This window comes from Hippocampus zosterae, chromosome 16, assembly GCF_025434085.1.
Source record: "Hippocampus zosterae strain Florida chromosome 16, ASM2543408v3, whole genome shotgun sequence".
NCBI lineage: Eukaryota > Metazoa > Chordata > Actinopteri > Syngnathiformes > Syngnathidae > Hippocampus > Hippocampus zosterae.
Window position 1 is genome coordinate 14,798,362 of NC_067466.1, and position 25,111 is coordinate 14,823,472.

Genomic DNA, 25,111 nt, shown 5'->3' on the forward strand with positions numbered 1-25,111 from the left:
CACAGGTTGTGTCAGGTTTAGAGGAAAACATCAGTTTGACGCACGCACGCGCACACACACACGCACACGCACACGTACACAAATCCTCGACGACATAGTCATTAAGAAATACAATAAATCCATTTGTGGAAATTTTTTTTCCCTTTCTGCACGCCCCATTCATTGCTTCCAAAAAGCCATTTGTGTCGTAATGAAAGTATAATGCTCAGTTGTGTGCGTGTGTGTGTGTGTGTGCGTGTGTACCAGTGTGATAAACAGGTTTTTCTACAATTAATTTGAAATTGTGCTGACAGAGACTCGCTGGGAAATAAGCCATGCATTTATATATATATATATATATATGTAGAGAGAGAGAGAGAGAGAGAGAGAGAGAGAGAGAATGGAGGGAATAGAATATCAAGATTATGGCCTGCAGCGTCACAGCATCTCTTTTGTATGGTATGATATCAAGCGCGCACACACACACACACACACACACACACACACACACACCACACATTGGACAACAACGCGCGTGCATGTCGATGCAGGAGCCGTCTGCTTATTCGCAACCCTCGGAACCACTAATGCTGCAGTCAGGAAGGGTAAGAGGAGGAGGAGTGCGTGTGGTTCATTGCTCTCGAAAGGAGAAAAATGGACTTTCACTCTCTTAATGAGGCTTTTTATAAGCAGAATGTGGGAGACACTAAAACCATCAATCAAATATGTCATCAAGTTAACCGCTAATTCAAATGAGTCACTTGGGCAGCTTACTCACATTTACATACAGAGAGAGTGTGAGCATGTGTGTGTGTGCTAGTATGCCATCTGTAAATGATACTTTTCAGTTCATCTATAGTTTGTAAATATGGTAAGAAATCGTCAAAGCAGATAAAACTTAGCTAAGGGATCCCACAGGGGTCCATAATTGAACCACTACTTTTAAATCTTTACTTGTTTCCTTTGGGTCATAATATCAGACAGTTGTTTGGGGACCCCTGGTTTAAAGTGTAAATTGTATGTGTTGCATGGACACATCACCACCACAAAGCCTGCGTCAACAACTTCACTAACCAATCAAGTAAGCGACGCTTATTAGAAACTAACGCAAATCCATGCAATAAAACTAAATGCAGCTCTGCTTACCTTTTGGCTTTGATAATGATAGTTGCAGGGGCATCACAGTAGGTAGGATGGAGCTCTTTATTCATTGGCGTGTCTCCATATGTTAGCGTGTCCGACAGTGTTTTCCAGCAAACGGCGCTTGAAAGTGGCTCTGGATCTTCCTCCTGCCGAGCTGATCACAGACACATTTTTCAGAAATCGGCAAATGGGTGGGCAGGCATTCTCGAGACCCAACGATTGGTACACAAGCACTTCAAAAGTCAGTGTGTTCCCTTGAGATGATGGCCACCTCTTGCAGTGGAAGCTAGCATATACTTGAAATGCTGATTTTTGCAAAACACAAATTTGGCATGAAAAAAAAATCACTCCATGAATATTAAATGAGTGCGATGTTCACGTCGATTAGCCATCCTGCCAACATATGCCCGACTCTAAACTGGGTCTGAATAGTCGCATGAATGTTTCAGCATGCACTTATCTACAGTGAGTTCATCATCCCGGGACCTTCACACACTCCCGAGGTCCATCCATTTTTCATGGAGGCCTGCTGGCAACAGCCGCAGAAACGACTGGGAAATGACTGTGAGAATCTTTTTTTCCCCCCTTGTTTTTTGCGATGGCATACCAACAAGCAGGGTGGCCTTCTCGACTAATTTAACGGCGACATAAATTAATGGAGAATGTGTACCTTTAGCCGAAGCAAGGGATATGAAACCTCTAGCACAAGGGTCATCAAAGGCCTGTCACAGAATTTGATGCAGATCACTCAGCAATTCTGAAAACAAATGAGAAGAATTGTCATAAAAATCTCCCAATCCTTCAATGCCTTTTTCCCCCTCAAAATGTGATTAATTTAATGCTCGGTCATTGTCCCCTGTGAATAGCACGGTTCCACTGTTAAAGGTTTTTTGACAGTGGGTGACAGATTACAGATTCATTCTTCTGACGTAATTTCCTCGGGGGTCAACCAGCATCCCCAAAACAAATTATTTTCCACTCATGTGCTTCAAGCTGACCGCACCCTTGGGGAAAGCCAACTGGCTACCACGCTGATTGTGGTCCTTTATGAGAAGCTAATTTACCTCACGCTCACTTCACTTATCATTTGACTCCAGGGTGTACCTACCGTATTGTAAGAAGCATCACTTTTGGACGCTTGTTACCTACCGTATTGTAAGAAGCATCACTTTTGGACGCTTGTAAGCAGAGATTAATCTTATTTTTTAAGGGGGGGCGGGGGCTCAGTTGCCAGTGGAGCTTTTATGCAGCTGCAGCTCCTCATTCACATGCTGAGTGGAGCAGCAGAAGAGGAGGAAGTAGGGAAAGGAGGAGGGGTTTTTTTCTTCTTCTTCCTCCTCATCTCGCTCCAGCTCAGCTCATTGTTGGACAGCTCTCGATGCGCGCTGACAGAGCCTCCCGACGCCGTGCGAAGGGTGCACATTGAGCAGATTGCGGCAATTAGGACAAGAGAGATTTCCTGGCTAGATGGTGTGAGCTCTATCATAATCACCACCATCACCCTCATCATCATCCTCATCCTCCTGAAATGCGTCACTGCGCTCACACACACCAGCACGGACTGGTCCCTGCACTGACTTTTACGCCAGGTAAGCCTCTTGTTGAGGACATGACGATGAAAAGGGGGGTTGCAACTTGGAGAATAAATTGCAAGTCGTGAGATTTGACTGTGAAACGGTTGCGTGCTTTTTGAGCGGGTGTGTTTTCCGCTTGTCTCCCAATAGGTGAGCGCATGCGCGGCCCGGCTTCCCCGCGTTGAGCGTCCCCCAGCACTCGCAGCACGAAGGCTCCCGCCGGCCGGATGCCACCCCCGACCCTCCCGTCCTCCCCGGCTCCCCGGTGCCTGACCCTGGGTGTCAACGGCACATGCGCGGAGCAGCTGAGCATTGTATTCCCGCCACTGTCATCCACGCTGGCTCTACTGGTGCTGGTGTCCGTGCTGGCAGGCGTCGTGCTCGTCTCCGTGGCAACGTTCCACTTCCACAAGAGGAGGCTGAGGAATCGTAAGATCCAGAGAGCGCAGGAAGAGTACGAGCGCGACAGTCGCAGGGCGGCGGCGGTTGCAGGCGGGGCGGCGCGGCCGTGCGTCATTGCGCGTCCGGTCCGGTGTGCTGTGCACCGGGAGGAGGAGCCGGTGGAGGTGGAGGAGCACGGAAGCGATCCGGTGGAGCACAGCGGAGCCGCCGCGGACTGCTAAACTCAGGGAACGAGACTGTGGAATAAACAGGAAAAAGCAATAAGGCACAAAGAACTCTCATCCATCTCTGCTGCTGCTTGTCAATGGCTGTCATGCAGAATACTGAGCATAGCAGGCCTGTACGATAGTCCAAACACACACACACACGCACGCACACACACATCCACGCTTATTAGAACAGTAACTCCCAACCTTTATTGAGCCACGACATACAGCTGGTGCCTTGAGATAGAAGTTTAATTTGGTTCATGACCACATTACTATGTCTAGTTTAAAATGTTCTCGGACCAGTGGCGTGCAAAGCACAGCGGATGCCCGGGGTAGGGCATTGTTTTTACTGCGGAGGGGGTGAGGATGTAATTAATGTTGATATATATCAGCCGTGTTTTAAACTGTATTTGGTGGTGGTGGGGGCGGGTGTAGTATTTGTGCTTCATATGTGACGCTTTTATTGCCTGGTAAAAACAGTTAGCTGCCAATTGAAATATTCCCATTGCCAGGGCGGGGGTGGGGGCTTTGCACGCCACTGTCCCGCACCACTCATGGATACCAAAACACTCCTATCCCGCATCAGCTTTCCACACAGAAATGATTGGAACGCAATTCATCCTGCCAAAGCACCCGCCACACCCGCTCAAAAAAAAAAAAAAACACACAAAAATGTGTCTTTTAACGTCTTTTTTTAAGCCTGAAAAACTGCACTCAACATTACTGTGCACACTGTAACACTCTTTGTTCTCCATGTAACCTGCAACCCTAGAAAATTAGGGCACAAAACAAAATGTACCTCAAGTCTTTGGTTCTTCTTCTGTGGGGTCTGTTGGCCAACCTGAATGGTCCATTACTGCCACCAACTGGTATTATCCTTCCACTGCAAGGAAATCTAAATGATGATCAGATGATGGGAAGTTTGCTGTCGCCAAAGAGCAGTAGGTGTGTGATGTGTATTCATCATGCAAAAAAAAAAACATGATCCAAATACTGGCTCATACCTTGAAAAGTTTCAAGGCACTCGTATCTCAAGGCACGACTACAGTATATTTTAGAAAAAATATCTAAGACATAACCCAAATGGTCACAAAAAGTAGACGATCCATTCACTGTTCTGCTTGTCACGATACATCGCTGGCAAAGTCATAGGAAGAAATTACCTGTTGTACATAAGTAATTTGCTGCATCGTAGTTGGGAACCATTGCACTAGAGCAGGGGTGTCCAAAGTCCATCCTGAGGGTCCGATTTGGGGTCGGCAGGTTGTTTTTAGGAGTCCTGAGCAAAGTAACCACGATATTGTTATTGGGGAAAATATTCAGGAGTTCCTCATTCAACATCTCACCATAACTCTGCCTCAAATAGCAAAAAAACAAGTCAGTATTTGACACCACCCATTTTATTTTTATTTAAATAAATGCCGACCAATAGCATAAACCATAAATACACTACAAACTATACATATAAAATGAGTGTACTTTCTTATGCCCTGCAACCATGTATTACACCATGCAGCAAACTCACTCACAGAAAATTAAATGATGAGCATTTCAGTGCTCAGGCCAAAGCAATGTCTAATATATAATAATTGCTTTAATGGCATTTTGTGGCGTCTTGGCGCCAAGGAACTTGGTTGAAGTGAGTTGAGGAAATTTATGTGGTGGCTAACCTCGCTGCAGTCTTGTGATGAAGAGAGTTGAGGAGCTTCATTTAGACAAATGCAACTGCTTTAAGGCCGTCTTGGCACCGAGGAACTATGTTGGAGCAAGCTGAGGAGCTTCAGTAAGACAAAATAAGTGCCTTGACACCATTTTGTGGCATCTATCAAAATTTTTTGGGTGAGTGTCAATTACTCGCGCAGTTTTGCTATCGGAGGGATTCACTGTACTGGATGGGATGTTTCGCTGGCTATTTTTATACATACAAGGAGCCTAAATGAGCTGTAAACATGAAACATTAAATAGAACATTACAAAGCTGGAGGAACGAGGGAAGAAAAATGTAAAACTATTTGCTTCGTCACCTAGAAGACAAGCTGAGACATTGGCCCATTTAACCGCTTATCTAAACCCAAAAATGAAATTGGTTTCGTCATAAGTAACATCTCTTCGGATTCGTGTACGCGACCCCTCGGTGGATATTTTTTTCCCCCGGATATGCTCGCTGTAGAGTGTCTTGCTCAGAACCATTCGCTTGCTCTGCCTCTCTTCAGACCACCTCCTCCCTCTCAAAGCTTCTTTAAACTCCGGAGACATTTAAATTTTAACTCCTCTCCGGAATGTGACACACGATTGTGTTGAATTATTCACACGTAGTGCCACAACACACACACACACACATATGCGTCGTAATGGTTCAGCTGATCTTCCTTGGCATCTCCTCTGACACACTAGCAGTATGTAGTTAGACTATTAATGGATGTCGTGGTGCTGTTAGGCAGTGCATAAACTGCACATACTGTATACACATATAGGCTTCTTTGTTTGGGCATCGTAGTATTTCTTCCTTCTTACCTTCAATTAAGTGACTTCAAGTGCTCCAATGTCTGTTTTAGACATCTTAGCTCTAGTTATGCAAGACTTTTTGGCTGTATTAATGCACATAAGATCTCTTTGTTTTTCTCCTCTTCCGCGCGTCAAGATAGTAGCGTAGCGTTTGAGTGCTGATATTTGGAACATTCATATATAGTGATTCTTTAAGTAGCAGTTTTGGTTTCTTTGTAAATTCTTTCTAAAGTAAGATATTATAGTGGGCCTATACATAGAGTCATTGATTCTATTAGTTCACTGTACATGTATGACATCATGAGGAATGTTTTGTGTAATCTGCCTTATACAAGGAATATATTGTATGTAGTATTTAGAGTTTATAAATAAATATTGAGGCATTAACGGGCATTTTGTCTGTGTGGCTTCAATTCTCGGCATTCCTTCCACTTGAATTTCAGCAAAAAAAATTCAGATTTTTAGAACGAATCCAGAGTGCAATTTTTACATCAAGAAATGGTAAATGCAAAGTTACAGTTTCAATCAAATTTGTCAAAAATATCAAGAGTGGTATTTTGTAACAAAACCTCGTAAATGCACAATTTTTAACATTTCAGACTCAATCTCCACACTTACCTTTTACATTATGATGGGAAACTCCTCTCTTAATTCTTACAAAATTCAGTTTTGGTGAAATTTGCCAAAAAGTCCAAATTTGAGTTTTGGTGGGCAAAATTCAACAAAATGGCAAATCTCTCTCTCTCTCTCTCTCTCTCTCTCTCTCTCTCTCTCTCTCTCTCTCTCTCTCTCTCTCTCTCTCTCTCTCTCTCTCTCTCTCTCTCTCTCTCTCTCTCTCTCTCTCTCTCTCTCTCTCTCTCTCTCTCTCTCTCTCTCTCTCTCTCTCTCTCTCTCTCTCTCTCTCTCTCTCTCTCTCTCTCTCTCTCTCTCTCTCTCTCTCTCTCTCTCTCTCTCTCTCTCTCTCTATATATATATACATATATATATATATATATATACATACATATTCATACATACTGTATATGTATATAATTTATTAAATATCTTTGGTTGATTATTATTAACTAGAGCATTTCCAACTTTGAATAGTTGAGGAATTTTGCCATCCTATAGGGCAGCGACGTTTTGTTCAATTTCCAAAATTCCTTCAAGCATTTCCTTTGTTATGCAACCACTCGGATGCAATTTGACAAATGATCTTCTCGAGGGAGCACATGCCGGTGCGCACAAAAAGCCCCCACCCTGTCAAACACAATGCAGATTGGAATGCCGTCTGTCCGTCGTGACATTACCATTCATCTCTCCCTCTGATTTATTGACTTGAAGGTTACACCCTCCCCTTTTTAAATGGCGCCACTGTATGATTTGCTGGAGGTCAGAGGAAACAAAATCAGCATAGGCCCCGAGTTGGCCCGGTACCAGGATGCTCCATAGCCAACTGTCCCTAAGAGTCGGGACTAAAAACTTGCCTTTTTGGCAGGATCCTGGCTCAGTTAGCTGCACAATAACCTCATTGCCATGAGTGCAAGAGAACAAAGTTATTTTTCTCGGCTGTCAATTTGGGAATAAATCAGCAGGGAGATGATAAATGTCGAAACATGTTATGTACATGTGGCCTCCATCAACACTTTAATGATGCAGTAAAAACTGAAACCTCTTATGGAATAAGAACAAATCCTGGCGAGTGGCGACGGATATGATCGGAAACACACATCTCCTTGACACGCATGTTTATTTACAAGCACGATTTATGAACACATATCCCCTTGGCACATTTCACACTAAGTAGGGCTGAGAGGGATGAAGCCGCCAGAGTGTCAGCGGGAAAATAATATACCGATATTAGCTACGGCTTAAGTGACTAGTAATGGATGGGGGGATGACCAGGGAATATGGATGTGGAGGTCAAGCGAGCCAGGAATAGAAAGAAGCGATAGCAAGAAGAACTCTCACCTGATGGGAAAATGGTCAAGAATAGATGAATGTCAGGAAGGGGAGAAGGTCATCGATGGCCATGAATAAGCAGGGGTTAGCCAGGATCGAAGGAAACAACACTTCGCTCTGAAAAAAAGATCCAAAGTGAACATGATGAAATATATTTGGCGGTAATGTTAGTGGGTGATTAGGAACGGTTGGGGGTCAGGCACCAAGGAACGGACGAAGTTCAGCGATCATACAATATATTATGGAAATGAAAGGGAGTGATTAAGATTGGATGGGTTAGCTTGTAGGATGAATGGAGGTCAGCCACTGAGGAATGGATGGAGGCCGGCACCCACGGGTGATATGACGGTAATGAAAGTGGGTGATCAGAAAAGGATGGAGGGCAGTCAAGGTCTTTTCAACTTTTCAAGGACTATGGAACGGAATGGTTTGAATCCAGTGTCCAAGGACAGTTGCAGAGGTGGTCATCGACAAGGAATGGACACAGTTATGTAAGCTCACAGGACAGTGACCAAATAGTAAAAGTCATGAAAGAATTTAGCTCCCAAAAATAAATGAAAGCACTGATCAAGACATAAAGGTGGGTGATCAGTACCAAGTGGTAAGAAATGGATGGAAGGAGTCAACCAGTAAAGGTACCGTGTCAGTAAGGAAGAATGGGATGGAAAACACCAGGAATGGGTGGAAGGAGGCAACCTGTTAAGCAGTGAAAATTCATGTAGGTTTTCATTTTCATGTGGGAAAAGCCTAGATTTTGCATGTAGCCTCATTTCATCATTTTAAAAGCTTTTGGTTTCCCAGGAGACATGAGATAGATTTGGCTACGGGAGCTGATTGGCCAGGCAGTGGGTCGACTCCTCTGAGGCTTTAGGTTTATTTTTAATATAGAACAATATTGTGTGGGTTTAGACTTTCATGAAAAGCAGAGCTCTCTCGCAATAAACTACAGGTTTCTTTTCTTTTTTTAAACTTCTAGCAGCCTTTCAAAAAAACTCTTTGGGGATTGAGCCATGTACAGTTTTATAATAAAGATATAAATGACTAATATAAACTATTTTACCTGTACATTATCTATTTATTTATTTTAACATATATCAGGTTCATGAATGGCTATCATTTTATTATTAAAATTAACTAGGTCAAGTCAAAAAGATGCAGAGGGCAGGCGTAGCGCCACCTATCGTGGCGGAGGCCAACATACTTCAAGTCTGAGCCGACCAATACCATTGAAAGGCGACATTCGAAGACAAATTAGATCATAAACACTTATCAGATGTCCTTGTAAAACACTGGCGCATCCAAGCGGGAACACTTCATAAGGCAAAGGCATGAATTCAGATCTTACCACCATTTAACTTTGCCACCATTGTTCTTCAAGGCACATTAGCAGATTGCTTCCCGAATGTTGCTCGGGGGGACACGGAGGACGCCGTTGGGCCGCCTCCTCCTCCCTTCATCCTCTAGCTGCTGTCAGGGTGCATCAGATGATTTGTCGCCGACTCGTTCCAACAGGCCCTTTTTCAGCCAGGCGTCATCTGAAGGAAACAAACACTTGGAGGGAATAACAAGTGGGCCTTGTTAAAAGCCTCCATCACTGGATAAGCAAAGATCAATTTAGTGCAGTGGTACCTCATCCTACAAGAGACCATCTTGAAGAGTTTGTTTTTCTGATTTTTTGTCTTGAATTGCAAGCAAAAATTTGAGTTACAAGTGCTAACTATGGTGGCAGTGAGTCTAAGTACCAATTTGTCCAGATAGTGAACGATTCTTTTGAATAATTCTGCTAAATGCCACTTCAAGTTGAAGTTAGCTTGAAAAATGAAAGAGAATTAGACATTGTCTATTTAACAAAAGAACATTCAATATCTTATGAAAGTTTGCTCTCTTAATTATAGCACATAATGAAAACAGCATAAACGGGCTAACAAAACTAGCATCATATCACGGTAGTTCGAAATAAAATTAATTTGACCAATAAAACGTAGTGACACATGCAGACAGAGAATACAATACTTACAGGCATATATTTATCTTCCGCAAAAATCGACTAATATTAATAAACCCGACCCACTCATTAGGAACCCGTGGTTTCGAAAGCGCAGATTCCCGCCATTTTGTCCATTTTCGTGGAAAACGTATGTTTGTCCGTGTTTTTTGAAGATTTCGAGCGGGGTTCGAAACAAACAAACAAACAAACGTTTCTGTTTTGCCCACCTTCAACACATTTCAATGGGCGTCAGTATTCATTTCTATGCGTATTTTCGCCATACGTAGCTAGGCGGGCCGGTCGCCGTCCCTCTTATTTGTGTTCTACGGGCTGTACTTTATGTCTGTATATATCACACCGCCCCCTGGTGGCGCACACTGCAAAGTGAGCACACTGCAAAATGAGCATTCCCAAAATGACAAAACTTGGTGCCAGTTTAAATGTGCATATCTAAAGTCAGGTGGGCCCGGTTTTATTTCCTACAGAATAATACAGCTAATCCAGCGTTGGGTCTAAATGGATTGAGCCAATAGTGGTTTATTTATCCCCAGCACATTGTGTTGAGGATTTGACCGAGCAAGTTGGGTCAAAATTTGGGTTTAAACGCCCCATATTTAGTTGTTTTTTTTACCAACATTCTCGAAACGTCCATCAAGATGCGACTTCCCACTCGGGCCACTTCACGCAGGGTCCAAACAAGAGGTAGAGCATCAGACGAGTTGCCGTTTCCGTGTCCCAAATGAGCTCGGTGATGGATGAGGCAGCGGCTTGCGCGACAAGTCTGGTGGATTTATGGCAGTAAGGCCTACTCGGTGTACGCTCATCCATTGTTGGGAGCACTACATCAGCCTTGTGACAGCCAAATTAGGCTTTGGCGTGATTGCGCCCCTTTTTGTTTGTTTGTTGGAATCAAGCGGCGCAACGTCAAACGCCGCGCGGAGATCATTTTTCACAAAGTTCTATGAGCTCCTTTTCAACACTTGGTCGACTTAGCGCAGTGCACATTTTTCATTTAGATAAGACACTGGATGTTTTCCGGATCAACTACAGTTTCGTTTTGGGCAAAAACAAAATGAACAAATAAATGACAATCCGATGGAATTAGGACAGTGACTTTTAATATCAAATATACTGTAGGACATCTTTGAAATTTCATTGCGACAAGAATGGTTTAACTGTTAAAACTGTCTGGCGAACATCATCAACAAGGAACAAACCCTGATTTAAAAAATCACTACGATACCCCTTTATTCTGTGGAATTCTGTCTCGGTGACAGCGCATCTACACGTTCATACCTTTCCCCTCCCCTATTTCTGTTTGTTGCTGTCTTTAAGAGACAGCTTATTATTTTCCAAATTGGAATCATAACACTTATTATGATGCAGAGTGTCCGCAACTACCACCATCAAATGGCTCCAAATGCAAAAGGAGCCGTGTTGTGGCAGCTTCCACCGCTGCTACTTGTTGTTTTCAATCTCACACATCTAATTAATGTTGCATAACACATAAAAGGTTGAGGAGTGGGTGCAACGTGATGATGAATCTCCAGGAGGATAAAAGGGTTTATTCTGGTATGTTTGTTTTGTTTCCAAATAAAAGCAATCATGCATTAGAAAAATAAGCACACTCATCCTTACACTCTTGGGGCTCATGATATTAAAAAAAATAAAAAACAATAGGTTGATGGACAAAAAAAAAATATTCAAGAGTCCAGCCTTTATACTTGACCTCCTTTATCTTTCTTCTGTTTGTTTTTCTTCTTTTTTACCAACTTCCTGTCATCTTGCAATTTGACCTTTTTGGCCGAGCTGGCCTGTGACGCCAGCGTGCCGTCCGCCGCCCGCTTTGTCTTTTTTTTGTTATTCTTCTTGCTTTGTCCTTTTTCTGCTACGGGTTTGTCCATCGCCGGGGCCGAGTTGGCTGCAGCAGCGGCGGGCTCCAAGACAGGCCGGGGGTGTTTTTTCCTCTTTTTGCTTTCTGGCAGGAAGCCCTTTGGTTTTTTGGCAAGCTGCTGCGGTGTCGGCAGCTGGCCACCATCCTTGGCGGGGTTTATCTTCTCCTTTTTTGGCTTCCTGAGGATGGCGAAGATAAAACAAGATGACTTGGAATACGCTCTCCATCACCTGAAGGTCTGTCGAGACCCCATTGGAGAAGCTGATGTCACTTTTGGTGTCAGTAAATAGAAATAGGGGGGGGGGGGGGGGGCAACTATCCACTATTACTCACTGATAAATTCATCTCTTCAGTGTTTTTACTTTGGCACCATCATGTGGTGATCCATGTTGAATTGAGTTGAAGAGCTCTCTTTAGAGAAAAGTAGTGCTTTGCCACCATCTTGCAGCATCTGAAGGCAATTAGCTTTTTTTTTTTAATTGGGGAAGAGTCAATAATCCATTTCAATTAAATGCACCAGGGGGGGGGGGGGGAAAGAACCACACAGATGGTACGTGCACCTTTTCTGTGATTGATACCAACATGTGTCCACCATTTTCCATCCACAGCACTCACATGACTCCAAAGTGTTTCATGACAGCCCAGTAGGTGTCCTCCAGCTGGCCTGTCTTCTTGAAGGCGAAGACTTCAGGGAAAGACTGCAGGGCGCTCTTGAGAGACTCCAGGTCCTTGGACAGCTCCTGCCACAGACACGGATACTGCCTGTGTGACCTTTACCCCTTCTCTTTAAAAAAAAAAAAATCTCGCTATGACATACCTGCCGGGGGATGTGTTTGAGCAGGGCGTGACACAGCTCCAGAGTCTTCACTACCCTCTCCCGCAGAGCCTTGCGGTCCGTTTGACCTTCCAGCTTGAAAGCCTGAGGAGATAGTAGCTGATATAATCAACTCTGCATCAGTGGCCGAACCCATTAGAGAAGCTTTCTATTTGCATTATATACCGTATTTAATACAGAGCAGCGATTAAATTATGAATGTGTATGAAAAAGAAGCGTATCTGAGTTTCATTTTCTGTTAAATAGCCTTTTAGGCAAGACTGACACGACAAATAATGGGTGAAATCTGCCTCGCAACAGGTGATATCCCAGGCAAAGGGCAAAGCGCCGACTCACCACAACTAGCTGGGCCATCACCTTTGTGGAGAACTCCAACCATGGCGCGCCGCTCATTAGTTTCTGCACATCCCTGTTTTGCATGCCACGCAGCACCAACACACACGCCTGGCCCTGCACACACAATCTAAAATGTTAGCAAAGCGCTGACTTAAATATGAAGTTGAAAAAATTCCAGTTCAGAAGCAAGGTTACCTGTTGGTGCTCTCTGACGCCCGATGTGATGTACTGCACTGCCGTGTCGAGTAATTTAACACACAAAACCTGCATGTTATACACACACACACACAAACACACACGTGTTGTATTAATTAGCGCTGCCATATGACGAGACATCTGTTCCTCCGCAATCACTCACCGGATATCTGGCGAACATGTCTGTGAACATCTGGGTGGTCAGGGGGCTCTTCCTGTGACTCATGAAGAAGCAGAGTGATTCCCGAAAGATGCCGGCCACCCGCTCAACATCCACGTTGCCCATGAACCACAGCTGCATACACACACACAGACAAAATCATAAATGACCAGAAATTAGCTTGAAATAAATTATGTTGACCACCTTGATTTGCTCATAGGGTCAATCCGTGTACTAAACAGACAAAAATGAGTGTTATCATTGTGAATCTTATTAGATACTTATGTGATTATCCACTTGATAGCAATCAGATGAGGATGGCCCAAATTATCTTGCAGTGACCCAGCGTGCAGCGATTTAAAAAAAAAAAGCTTCATTAAGCATCAGAGACCCTGTTATTAGACGCCTTTTCATTTGACCCTTCACTTCATGGCCACCTTATGTGACTGTAAAATGTCATTAACACCGATATGCCCAAAGCCAAGCAGAAAAATTGGTGGACTGCACTGCTACGACACTGATTAAAAAGACACATTCCAAAAACTTGTGCTTTTTCTGACGCAAACACAGGAGCATACCAGTAAAGATAACGAGGCACAGTGCGATCGTGAGAAAAATCGGAATATACACTGCGAGCTGTGTATTAAGGCTTAAGGATTCAAAAGTGTCGCTTCATTTTAGGAAGAAAGAGTTACATACATCTGCCTCCTCTTTGCTTTCGGCGGGTGGCGGTCCTCGCAACACTTTGACAATGTACAGGGCGGCACTGCAAACAAAGCGCACAGATAAGAGGTTAGAAAAGAAGAAATGCCAGTCGTCAGTGACACAGCTCGCCTCAAAATTGACTTGACAGGCTCATATAAAGGTTGCATTACAATGTCTGAAATTGAACAGGAAGGAAGACATTTTGTTTGAACATTCCATGAAAATGGCTCAGAACTTTAAGGGAAAAAATAGCCCCCCCATCACCAGTTTCATAATTATTATTATTACCTAAAATAGTAGAGGCACACAGAGGACTCGGGCAACTTCTGCGCTTGCGTCATCAGCTTGTCAAGGAGATTGTGAAGCTCCTCCTGTCGGTCTTCCGTAGCCTTGCAGTACACCTTGGACCTGCATAGCTGGTTCCTACAAATTACAAAGATCACAGACGGAACAAAAGAAATGAGAAGGGCTTTGCCGCTAACTGCAAGCACAGACGGTGTGAATTACTTGAAAATGTCCGCCGCCCTGCGTAGGAAGTCCTGCACCTGCTGCTCATTCCCTGACCGCATCAATCGCTCGATCATATACAGTAGAGGCTCCAAAAGGCCCAGGACTAGAGGACTGCCACCCTGACGGACCACAAACACCTCCACCAGGTCGAGCACCTACAAAGTCAATAAGAAAAAAATATATATTTTTTGTATAAAGTCAATTCTGACCTGGATGGAAGCAATTCCTGAATCTACCTTGATCTTGTAATCGCACAAGAGTGTCTTCTCTTTCTGAAATTTGGCCTTGCCGTCCCTCTTGGCCTGGGTCTTTTTCTTCTGCTCAGAGAAGAGCGTTGACAGGCTCTTGTCCAGCTCCATCATGGCATCATCATCGAGGTCATCGTCGCTGTTGTCCTCCTCCGTGCCCTGAAAAAGCACTATGTCATCATCACAGGTTTCATTTTAGAAGTGCACATTTTATATCCAGTTTGGCCATTTGTCCAAGTCAACATAGTTTATTTTTTTTGCGTCTTGACCCAATGTGAATTTTGCCTGGCTCACAGAAAATCCTTGTCAATGGCGCCCCCAAGTGGGGAAAGTTAACATTACAACCACATAACTCGAAACAGAGCTGAGGTTTCCTCGATTTGAAAGCCTCACCAAAGCGTTCTTCTCCTGCAGCACCTTCATCAGCTCGAGTTTGAAGTTTTGGTCCACCTCCTCGTCCTCCATGGCTTCTTCATTCTCATCCTCGTCAGAGTCATTGTCAGACTCGTCCGACTCGTCTTCCTTTTTCGGAACAAACGTAAGGACTACAGGTAAAAGGGAAATAGAAAGAAACCAAGGAAGAAAATACGACATACCATCTCCTCATCCTCATCATCATCCTTCACCGGTTTCTTCTTCTTCTCCGCGTCGTCCACAACGAGCACAAGGCCGTCCTCCTCGTCGTCTTTATCCTGATCCAGGACCTGCACACGCACAATAAACATCTGGAGTGAAGTCGCCCTGGCACACAATCAAGAACAAGCAGGGGGGGGGGGGCTGTGGCTTACATCCATGATGGCGGTGAGGGCGGCGGCGTTGACGTGGGGGCAGATGGAGGCGAAGACGGTCTTGCACACCTGCCTGATGTGTCGGCTCTGCTGGGTCAGAAGCGACAACAAGATGTCCACCATTACCTCAACCCAAATGGGCTCAGTCTCCTCCTGTTTGCTGGCTGCGGAAAAGTCACAAAAAAAATATCATCTTTTGGTGTGATATTATGGGCTGTCAGATTGTTCAGGCTGTTTTTTTTCTGTTGGAAATATGTTTTTATTGTCGTGAATTTGGTATTACTTTAGCATGTTAATTTTACTTGCGTGAGGCTCATTTGTTTTTACTGACGTAATTTTGGGGTTTTTTTGTGTGTTTCAAATCGGTTTTGTTTTCAGAACGGAAATTACTTTTTATTTTGCAAATGTGTTTTTTCTACTTCTGAAAGAGGAATTATTTTTTACTGTTCAAATTTGAGCTGGTGAAAGTGTTTCACAATATCAACGCTTTTGGCCATTGTAAATCTTTCGAGGGGATTTTGTTAGCGTTTAGAATAAACTTGATGTGACGGCTCACCTTTTTTCTGCTTCTTCTTGGCTTTCTTCTCCTGCGCTTTGTCTACGCAGCTCTGCAGGTCATTCATGACGTCCAGAAGCTCATCTGGAGCCTTTACCAAAGACAATATATTTGTAAATTTTAAATAGCGCTTCCTCACCACTGTGATGTGGCAGCTTTTATAACAATAGGGGTTGGGAAACACGTTTTTGAGAGGTTAAAAAAAAAAAAAAAACGTGATGCAGTGGTTACACAGCTGCCTTGGTCAACTCTACCTTAAAGAGGTGCATGCCGACCAAGAGAAAGAGCTGCTGGAAGGAGCTGTTCTCCGCCGAGTGACCTTTCTTGGCTTTCTTCCTCAGCTTCGCCACCGACTCCAACATGCTGAGAGAAAACAGACGTAGAAAGATCATTATCACACACAACGACTCAAGACTTAAATTTAAGTGCCATTATTGAAGAATAAACAAGAGATCACGTGGTCTGACCTGTCCCAGGCTTGCCTCTCTTCCTCACTGAAGGGATGGACGGGATGCACAAACGTGGGTTTGTTGAGCAGTTCTTGGGCATACTGGACCAAGCGGTAGAGCCGCAAGGAGCGATCAGACATGGTGCTCAGCGGGCGCTTCTGGGTCACCGCCACGCCTTTGGGCGCCTCATCGGCAAGTGGCAAGTTATACATGGAGAGGAGGAGCCTGGTTGAAGGACAAATTGCAGTGAAGGAATGTCACGTATGCAAAACACATGGAGCAAATATAAAAACAACAACAACACTAAGAAAGTATTACTTTAGCGTGATCTTATGTCAACTGAGGAGAGGCATTTAGACAAAAGTAGTGCTTTGCCGCCACCTTGTCATACTGGCGCCAGTGAACAATGCTGAAGTGAGTTGAGGAATTTCATTTAGACAAAAAAATAGTCTTTTTTCCCAGATCTGGAGCATCTGTATCCAATTATAAAACTTTTGGGGGCAGATTTTTCACAGTTACCCTGGAAGCAGGACACGGGTTCATCAACATGTGGGCTGCCACCCAACGTAAAGTAGGCGCATTGAAAGAATGCTTACCTTATCATATGCTTCAAATAATGCCAAAGTGTAAACAATCATAGATGAGCACAAACCCAAAAAAGGAAGTGACCAGCACTGCTCTGGTATTCGGATCCAGTGGCACGAGGAGCTTGTCTTCCGTTTCCGGAATGTCGGCGCAGGGCTTCTTGGTGTTGAAGAAGGTGTGGAAAAAAACAAATCTGGAAAGACAAAAATTGCATCATCATCATCATCACTGATGGGAATGTGTACATACAATGGTACTTCAATTTACAAAAGACCCTTTTTTTTTCGAAAGATGACATTCTACTTTAGTATGGCATGTGAATACTTTTGCCACATCTGGTCATCCTCATTGGAACCCAAAAGGAACTTACTTGGCAATCTCCAAAATGAGCTCCTCGTCTTTCTTCACCTGGTTGTTGTCCATGATGGAGGCCAGCCTGGCCACGATCCACTTCCTCAGGCGATATACGGGATCCCTGAAGAAGAGAACAAGCAGGAGGGCGGTCACTCTGCTTTCCGGGGTTCACGAGGGTTCCTTGGGACTCACTGTTCCGAGTTCTCCTGGCGGTCCATCTGCTTGCGCGAGGCAAAGTTGAGCAGTTCGTCGACGCGGGGATGGAGGAAGGTGGTCCTGAGCCACGCCACGTAACTCCGCAGAGCCGCCGGCTGCAGGTGCTGCACCGTGCGCCACACGGACGGCACCACCGGATAGCCCTGATTGACAAGCGAGGAGAAGCCCACCATCACCGCCAACTGCTTTTCGACGTCCTGGCAGCCCTCCAGGAAGGTCGACACATAGTTTTCCATCTCGGGTGCCATTTTGAAGCGTTCTTGTTTCTGGAAAAGAGTTGAATGAGTCTTAACTTTACTAATCACGAGGCTCATGTGAATATGGCAAAAGAACTCTGCCTAGTCACAAACCAGATTAAAAAAAAAAATCCAAGCATCAGCTTTTATAATGAAACGTGGAGGATTTGTGTCGTCAGTGTGTCTGATAATAGAAAATGGCCAATGTTACGTCCACGTTGCAGTCGTAATGTAAATGAGGAACCCAGACTAACCTGGGCAGACACCACATGATCTCCGAATTGCTTCATCACCTCCCCGGACAGAACTTCTCTTAGCTGGGACAAGGACAAAAGCGGCAAGGCGCTGCCCAACAGTCGGAAACTCATGAAGCTACACAAACAAACGCATAAATAGGTTATTTAAAATACTTAATTTTAAAAATGTTATTGATAAATAAAATGCCCCAATTGCTTTAGTTTAAGCAACTCACTGCGTGGGTCCCCATTGCTCCTTCAGCATTCCCTCCACAATGGCTTTGTTCCAGAAGAGCTGGAAGCTGTTTTCCCTCAGCGAGAGTTTCAGGAGGTCCAAGGCCAGCGTCGGCAGCACGCACTCCTTCTTCACCGAATGGGCGGCCTTCTTGAGTAGTTGTGTCAGCCTACGAGAGAGAACAAGGCGCAATTTCCAAGTTTAGAAAAGGCTATACCCGTGTGAAGCGAGCCAAGATGCGTGAGGAATTGACAACCTTGTAAAAAGGTTTGGAACTGATGGGTGATGGCAACAGAGAACAGCACTCTGTCTCAAAGAACAGCCTCAACTGACTTAAACATAGTCTCTTGGAACAAAGACACCAAAAGATGGTCGCAAAAACATTACTTTGGTCTAAAGTAATGTGAAGCTCTGAAGCTCCCCAATTCATTTCAACGCAGTTCCTTGGCACCATATTGCCACAAGGTAGCGCCAAAGCACCAATTTAGTCCTGGCGACAATTCTAATTTCATTTTAACATAGATCGTTGGGGGCGGCCCGGTAGTCCAGTGGTTAGCACGTCGGCTTGACAGTGCAGAGGTACCGGGTTCGATTCCGGCCTCCCTGTGTGGAGTTTGCATGTTCTCCCCGGGCCTGCGTGGGTTTTCTCCGGGTGCTCCGGTTTCCTCCCACATTCCAAAAATATGCATGGCAGGCTGATTGAATACTCTAAATTGTCCCTAGGTGTGAGTGTGAGTGCGAATGGTTGTTCGTTTCTGTGTGCCCTGCGATTGGCTGGCAACCCATTAAGGGTGTGCCCCGCCTACTGCCCGGAGACGGCTGGGATAGGCTCCAGCACCCCCCGCGACCCTAGTGAGGATCAAGCGGTACGGAAGATGAGATGAGATGAGATAGATCGTTGGCACTTTCTTTGGCAAGATGGCACCCAAGTAATACTTTTGCTGGACCTGAGTTCAAAACCCGTGATTTCTGCGGGACTATAACCAAGGATCGGCTCCTAAAAAAAAATATGCAAAAAGTTGAACATTTTGCACTCCTTACTTTCCGATGTTGTCATTGTTAATGATGTTGGAAGAGCCCAGTAGCTGCTTTATTTTCTTGGGTTGGAGAGTCCGCGGGAAGCGCTCCAGCGCCACCAGCAGCAGTTGTAGCTGCTCTGGAGTCTGGAAAGCCGAGGCCATGTCAGCCTGCAGGGCACTGAACAGGACCTCCTCAAACACTTTCTCAGGAACCTGCCGAGACACCAATACAGTGGGACTGATAAACACTGTCATGGAGTGTGTTCTAAATAGAGGAGGGATGAGTCTCAGCCTCATTTCGGGTCTCAAACCTCATGAGAACAGAGTTGCACAAATTGTCATTTTTAGCGTTACTCTAAACGTGAGCACAAAAAAAAATGCTTTCTCGTGAGTGTTGTTGGTACCTCGGCGAGGATGTCCATCATGGCTTTGTTGGGCAGGTCGTTCAGGTATTGTCGCTGCTGAGTGAGGTTTTGCAGAAGCTGCACACAACCCAGCACCACCAGCGGTTCCTGCGCGGTTGCAAAATATAACAGTTGAGCTCACAGGTAAAACATGCAGTGGATATTCTGAAGTGAAATGCCTCTTTCAACACTTCCTGAAAAGGACAAGGTTTGTCGGCATTTGTTCTGTGAAACTTTTTCTGCTATAGTTTGAATGACAAATTATTTTGCCTGTTCCATTCACCAATTTTCTATAGGGCATGAATACACCATATAGATTATACAGAATAATACTTACTTTGAAGATGCGGCCTGACTGATGGAGAGCAAGAATTCCAAACAAGCAGCCAAAGGCAGCATTTCTGACACCTTTCTACAGGACAAGCAGAGAAAAGCTGTGTTTTTTTTAATCTTCCACAATAATCTCATCCATAAAGGAAAAAAAAAACTTTTAAAACGCACACCTTATTGGCTTTTAGAAAATTGTGCTTATCCTTGATTTTGTCGAAGACGCTCTCCAGAGAGAGGTCCTCAAACGTACTCAGGAGCTGTTAAAAAAAGATTTTCACATCACATCACAAACAGTCCCAGTTCAAAACTTTAGGTACACCCAAAAAGTGGGTGCATCAGAATGTTCACTCACTTGACCCAGAGCCAGGCTGAATCCGGGTCTCGCCACCGGCCGTGTGTGAGCAAGTCCGTCCACCAACCTCTTGAGTGTGTATGTCATCTCATCCGCCTGTGGACAACACAATGCATGACACTTGGCATAAATGATTATTTACATTTTCATACAATTATTTTTCAATTAAAGACTTTTAACTCTATACATACTGATAAAATGATATAATTAATATTATTATTAATATCACTTTGAATTAATATTGTTTTTGCATTCGTTATTTTTCAGGCAAGGTCTGAGTTACAATTTATTTTTGAATAATAATTGTTACAAAATAAAGTTGCAGTACTGAAGCCTCATTTTGACAATGTATAAAAATAAACATATAAACAAATCAGTCTTTTAATCATTACTGGCAATTGTGGCACACATGCAAATTATGTAGATGTTATTACACACAAGGAAAAGAAATATGAATAAGGCTTGAACTATATCACTGATGCTGCGGTTTGAGTCGGAGAGTAGTTCCTAAATGGTCACAATGGTTCGTGCGGAGGAAAAAAAAATCAAGAATTTAGACTTTATAATAAAAATGGAGCATAACTATAAACAGTTAATTCTATAGTGTCGTGTTGTGTACTGAAATACGTGTTATTTAAAGCAGTCTAGAAGGTCACATGTTGTCACCTGGTTGTTGTCTTTCAGGTATTTCAGAAGATTTTCCAAGGCGGTAAGCCGAATTTTCGCGTCATGGTTGGCCAAGTCCCAGAAGAAGTCAAGGAAGACTCGGTTCTGCTGGAGGGCGCTGGTCGACCGGACCTGTACGGTCGTTTTCTCCTGGAGTTCCACCATGTCAATGGACATCTCACAGTAGCATGCTGAGAACACGGTGAGGAAAAAACGTGGGTGCGTTTTTTGTGTAGCTACTTCTTCCGGGTCGGATTTGAATGACACAACTTTATTGACAAAGATAAAACCTCGAAAGAGACACCACATTTTAAAAGGTAAAATATCATTCATAAATAACATACGCTGAAGAGACAGCAATATATTCCTTAGCTATGCATCTAATTTTTGATAATAGTTAGATCAAGTGGACTTTTTGTATTAAGATTATTCCTAAATTGCCTTCAGAAGCACGTAAAACGAATTTTACGATATTTTAATAACGTTTTTATATGATTTTACAGGTGGCTGCATTTGCTTCGTTTAGCAAACGATCTTAGCCTTATTTACAAATGTAAACAGTGACATACTGTATTTTTATTTTATTTTGCCAGCAAGAAAAAAAATACATAATGGCTTCTCTCATGTATGCTTAAATGCTAAAACACTCATTACAATTACTCCGAAAACACTGCAGAGACTTCAAAAGTCAATAATAGTCTTTTTTTGGTGTCAAGGAACTACGTTAAAGCAAACTGAGGAACTTCGTTTAAAACAAAGTAGTGGTTTGCCACAGTTTGTGGCATCTATAAGCAATTACAAACCTTTTTGTGGGGCATCATTTACTCACCGATTTGTGCGATTGAGTTTAATTCCTACTTATAATATTGTATACCAATGTTGTTTATTATGCCAGTTACACTTAATACAAACAGTTCAGAGAACTGTCCAACCGGAATTTCAGAAAAACTTGAAGCTGTGACAGTATTTTTAACAAGGGACAAATGCACACAAACTGTACAGTTTGGCATAAAAAAATTGTTTTAATTAAAACTCCATGGAAAGGCAATCACACTTAGTTCAGGCATGCTTATTGGACGGGAGTGGCCAGGGCGGCATCAAGGGCACTCTGCGCGTCGCTGATCTGTTGCTGCAGCCTCTGCTTCATGCCTTGATTCTGCGCCTTCTTCAGCATATCCTGCATGTCCCTGATGGCCGCCCGGTAGCCGGGGGCGTTGTGGAATACTCGGATGACCTTGTCCCCGCTGCACGCCAAAAAGCGCCCGGTGACATCGAAGCGCAGGTCCGTGATGTTGAAGCTGTGCACGCCGAGCAGCTGCTCCTCCAGCTCGCCACTGGAAGCGTCGTACATGGCCACGTCGCAGCCGTTGCTGATGGCAATCACCCGACCGTCGGGCGAAAGCGCCGCCAGGCTGCCGTCGGATGACGTGCAGCGGACAGTCTTGAGCAGGTATGGGTCTTGCTGCTTTTTATACTCGACGTTTGTGTTCCACAACTTCCATGTGCCGTCTTTGGACACTGTCACCATTCTAAAATCATGAAGAAAAAAAAAAGCACATTAAATGACATATATTCCTTCCTAAGACCGCTAGTCGTTTGCTCCAGCACACAGTCAGGTCAACAGAGTCGAACAGGCAAATCAAATGAATGGACTGCAATTAACCGGACGTCAGTCTACAACCGTAGATGTAGAAAGGAAAAAAAAAAAGAAGTTTTACCTGTGAGAGTCATTGGAGAAGGCAAATGCGTGCACTCCGGCAGAGTGACCCTTCAGCTCAAAGGCTCGAATCACCTCCTTAAACTCGCCGCTCTTTGCGAAGCACACCTCCCACACCTTGACATCAGGCGTGAAGCCGCAGGATGCCACAAACCTGAGAGAGTAACCTGATTTTAATTTCCACCTCTTTGCTTGCGCACATTAAGGGGAGGGACGGGGTTACGAACCTGCCACATGGCGAGATGGCAGCGTAAGAATTGGTCATCTGGTTAGTGTTAATAGAGGCCAGTATGTCGCCTTTCAGGTTCCAAATATTAATGTTGGTGTCAACTGAGGCGCTCATGATGAACTTGCCTGCAGAAAACAGCACATCGACATCACATTTACCATTGGTGTGACATTTTTTTTCTTAAACGGTCAATTAAATTTTTTGTGTCTCTTACCAGTCTCGGCAATGCCGATGTTGAGAATGCTGCCCTTGTGTTTGATGGGGAAGTCATCGGTGACCGCTTTGAAGTTCATGCTGCGTTCTTGCTTTTTGATCATTTTCACGACGCGGATCGTGTCGCCGTAAGCGAGCCAGGTGATAAATGCCCTGCAGCCGAAACAATGACACACGGACAAAGCATAGGAAGTGAGAGGCAGGGGGGCAGAGGCAAGTCATTTTTACACCTTCTAGCCGCTGCTATGGCTAATGCAGGTACCTCAGGATCTCTGTCTGAAACTTTTTATCGAGACCTCTGAGGGCCTTTGTATACATTCTTTGTCCTGGATCTTATGGATAAAGGATATCTTAATCTTAATCTTAACCTGGAGTCTGGGCTGAAGCGCACCAGCGTAGCATGGTCCAGCTCCACGTTGGCCCTCAGACACTTGTGCTCTCGGTCGAGGAAGTCTTTCGTACTCCATATTCTCACGGTGCGGTCGTCAGCACACGATGCCAAGTACTTTCCGTTGCTACTGAAATCCAGGCACGTCACATTTCCACTGTGGCCCTGGGCGATATAATGAAACGCGCTTGAGGTAAAAACTCGTGGCCATTTTGTCGAGCGAGTCTGGACTCATCGTCACTCAGTGAAGAGCAATGTGAGTCGTCTACACGTTATCTGCGCTATATGGTGTAAGGGTGTGAGAGCTTTTGGGTTTACCTTGAGCGAGGAGGCCAACAGAGGATGGTTGAAGTTGTGTTGTGATGATTTGTCTTTACGGCCGCGCTGCTGCTTCTCCTGCTTGGGTTTCTTTGCCGCTGGTCCCTTCATCGCGATGCCTTCAGCTGGAACCACAGCAGTTCTGAGATTTGTGACAACAGCCTTTTTACCTCCATCACCACTTCTCGAAATGGCGATGACGTTTGCCGCTGCTGATGTCTCCTATCACCTTAATCCATGACAGTGTAATGAATGATTGATTATTTAGCATACAAAATTAAGGATAGAACATGATTTTAGGGTGGCGTTTTGTTGACTGTCCAACAGTATAAAATGTAAATTATACCACCAACTGGAATGAAGAAGTGTTTGGGAGTTACAACAAGATGGCAGTCGACATTTAAAAAGTAACGGATGAGATGAATTCTTGAATATTGATTCTAGGCTCAACAGTTGCCGTTGGATATGATACAATTTCGCTTCACCTGTCGTCATTCATACAACATAATCTCTGCGTCCAAATAAACTCACCTATCATAAAATTTGAGTGTTCCGAGAGGGGATCGTCATTGTTTCAGTAAATGCTTTTTTTGTTGGCGTATCGTCACATTTTCCCAATTATCAACAGGATGTTTTTCGTCAATAAAGAGTGTGAAAGATTGACAGACTATATCAACGTCTTGGATGGATTCCAAAGCAAAGTGTTACATGACAAATGGTCAAGGTTCAGTCGTTTCTGCCCTTTTCAGTAACGAGCTCTTTAATATTTCGTGTGTGGACTTAAACATGCAATCAAGATTGTCGTTAAAAAACAGTGAATATGAGCAAGAAAGACTCTGGATGATCAAGTTGGCGTGTGCACAGCAGGGTTCAGGGAACCACGCTAACGCTAGCATTAAAACTATGCAGCCGCTAGTCAACTCCTACCAGCACAATTGTTCGTCTGCCCGGCTTCGTCTCGTAGTTCTGCTTTCCGTTTCCCCACAGCAAAAGCGACCAAAATCACCAGAGCGCCCAGTAATAAGGACAACGCGACCAAAGCAACGAGCTCCATCTCTCGTCCAGCGTTGCTTTTCCTTCCTCTGTGCCACGTAATTTGATTCACGCCGCTATTATGGGATTTTTATTGTTGACGTTTAGCCGGCAGTGAGGGAAGGTCGAGGGTGCGTTGTCGCCCACTGTAGGCCTGGTGCTG

At 44.2% G+C, this 25,111-nt stretch overlaps 2 protein-coding genes and 2 long non-coding RNA genes across 6 annotated transcripts; all 4 read right to left on the reverse strand.

Moving 5' to 3' along the window:
* Nucleotides 1–1,909: 1,909 nt before the first annotated feature.
* On the reverse strand, nucleotides 1,910–2,863 carry LOC127589044 (uncharacterized). Its single transcript, XR_007959274.1, has 2 exons — nucleotides 2,268–2,863; nucleotides 1,910–2,226 (listed from the first exon to the last, which is right to left on the reverse strand). It is a non-coding gene; the product is annotated as an uncharacterized LOC127589044 (long non-coding RNA).
* Nucleotides 2,864–6,886: 4,023 nt separating this feature from the next.
* On the reverse strand, nucleotides 6,887–10,052 carry LOC127589023 (uncharacterized). Of its 3 annotated transcripts, none has more exons than XR_007959268.1 (3): nucleotides 9,970–10,052; nucleotides 9,101–9,290; nucleotides 6,887–7,872 (listed from the first exon to the last, which is right to left on the reverse strand). It is a non-coding gene; the product is annotated as an uncharacterized LOC127589023 (long non-coding RNA). The 3 variants fall into 3 exon arrangements; XR_007959269.1 differs by having other exon boundaries at nucleotides 9,101–9,306; XR_007959267.1 differs by having other exon boundaries at nucleotides 9,101–9,306; nucleotides 9,773–10,046.
* A 1,223-nt stretch (nucleotides 10,053–11,275) lies between these two features.
* On the reverse strand, nucleotides 11,276–21,294 carry mybbp1a (MYB binding protein (P160) 1a). Its single transcript, XM_052046401.1, has 27 exons — nucleotides 21,052–21,294; nucleotides 20,386–20,481; nucleotides 20,207–20,290; nucleotides 20,041–20,115; nucleotides 19,704–19,811; nucleotides 19,322–19,512; nucleotides 18,282–18,449; nucleotides 18,064–18,181; nucleotides 17,550–17,839; nucleotides 17,374–17,478; nucleotides 17,071–17,196; nucleotides 16,437–16,643; nucleotides 16,224–16,332; nucleotides 15,970–16,060; nucleotides 15,414–15,577; nucleotides 15,222–15,329; nucleotides 15,019–15,147; nucleotides 14,614–14,784; nucleotides 14,375–14,532; nucleotides 14,156–14,290; nucleotides 13,862–13,928; nucleotides 13,166–13,297; nucleotides 13,003–13,071; nucleotides 12,808–12,921; nucleotides 12,454–12,555; nucleotides 12,252–12,376; nucleotides 11,276–11,815 (listed from the first exon to the last, which is right to left on the reverse strand). Exons 1-27 carry the CDS (start codon nucleotides 21,226–21,228, stop codon nucleotides 11,461–11,463), a joined length of 3,774 nt encoding a protein of 1,257 aa, XP_051902361.1. The 5' UTR covers nucleotides 21,229–21,294; the 3' UTR covers nucleotides 11,276–11,460.
* Nucleotides 21,295–22,048: 754 nt separating this feature from the next.
* tbl2 (transducin beta like 2) lies at nucleotides 22,049–25,039 on the reverse strand. The gene is made up of 7 exons (XM_052048101.1): nucleotides 24,844–25,039; nucleotides 23,917–24,041; nucleotides 23,579–23,763; nucleotides 23,212–23,363; nucleotides 22,996–23,122; nucleotides 22,770–22,922; nucleotides 22,049–22,580 (listed from the first exon to the last, which is right to left on the reverse strand). Exons 1-7 carry the CDS (start codon nucleotides 24,968–24,970, stop codon nucleotides 22,121–22,123), a joined length of 1,329 nt encoding a protein of 442 aa, XP_051904061.1. The 5' UTR covers nucleotides 24,971–25,039; the 3' UTR covers nucleotides 22,049–22,120.
* Between the last annotated feature and the right edge of the window lie 72 nt (nucleotides 25,040–25,111).

What these genes read in the sequence shown, in the direction of transcription:
- mybbp1a (XM_052046401.1), bottom strand. Translation starts at nt 21,228, where the DNA reads ATGTCCATTGACATGGTGGAACTCCAGGAGAAAACGACCGTACAGGTC. An exon ending in ATCATGTGGTGTCTGCCCAG is followed by an intron (nt 17,840 to 18,063) that starts GTTAGTCTGGGT and finishes ACTCTTTTCCAG; the next exon opens with AAACAAGAACGCTTCAAAAT. An exon ending in TGCAGGAGAAGAACGCTTTG is followed by an intron (nt 14,785 to 15,018) that starts GTGAGGCTTTCA and finishes GTGCTTTTTCAG; the next exon opens with GGCACGGAGGAGGACAACAG.
- tbl2 (XM_052048101.1), bottom strand. Translation starts at nt 24,970, where the DNA reads ATGGAGCTCGTTGCTTTGGTCGCGTTGTCCTTATTACTGGGCGCTCTG. An exon ending in TGTTGGCCTCCTCGCTCAAG is followed by an intron (nt 23,764 to 23,916) that starts GTAAACCCAAAA and finishes TATATCGCCCAG; the next exon opens with GGCCACAGTGGAAATGTGAC. An exon ending in CGCTTCAGCCCAGACTCCAG is followed by an intron (nt 23,364 to 23,578) that starts GTTAAGATTAAG and finishes TTTCGGCTGCAG; the next exon opens with GGCATTTATCACCTGGCTCG.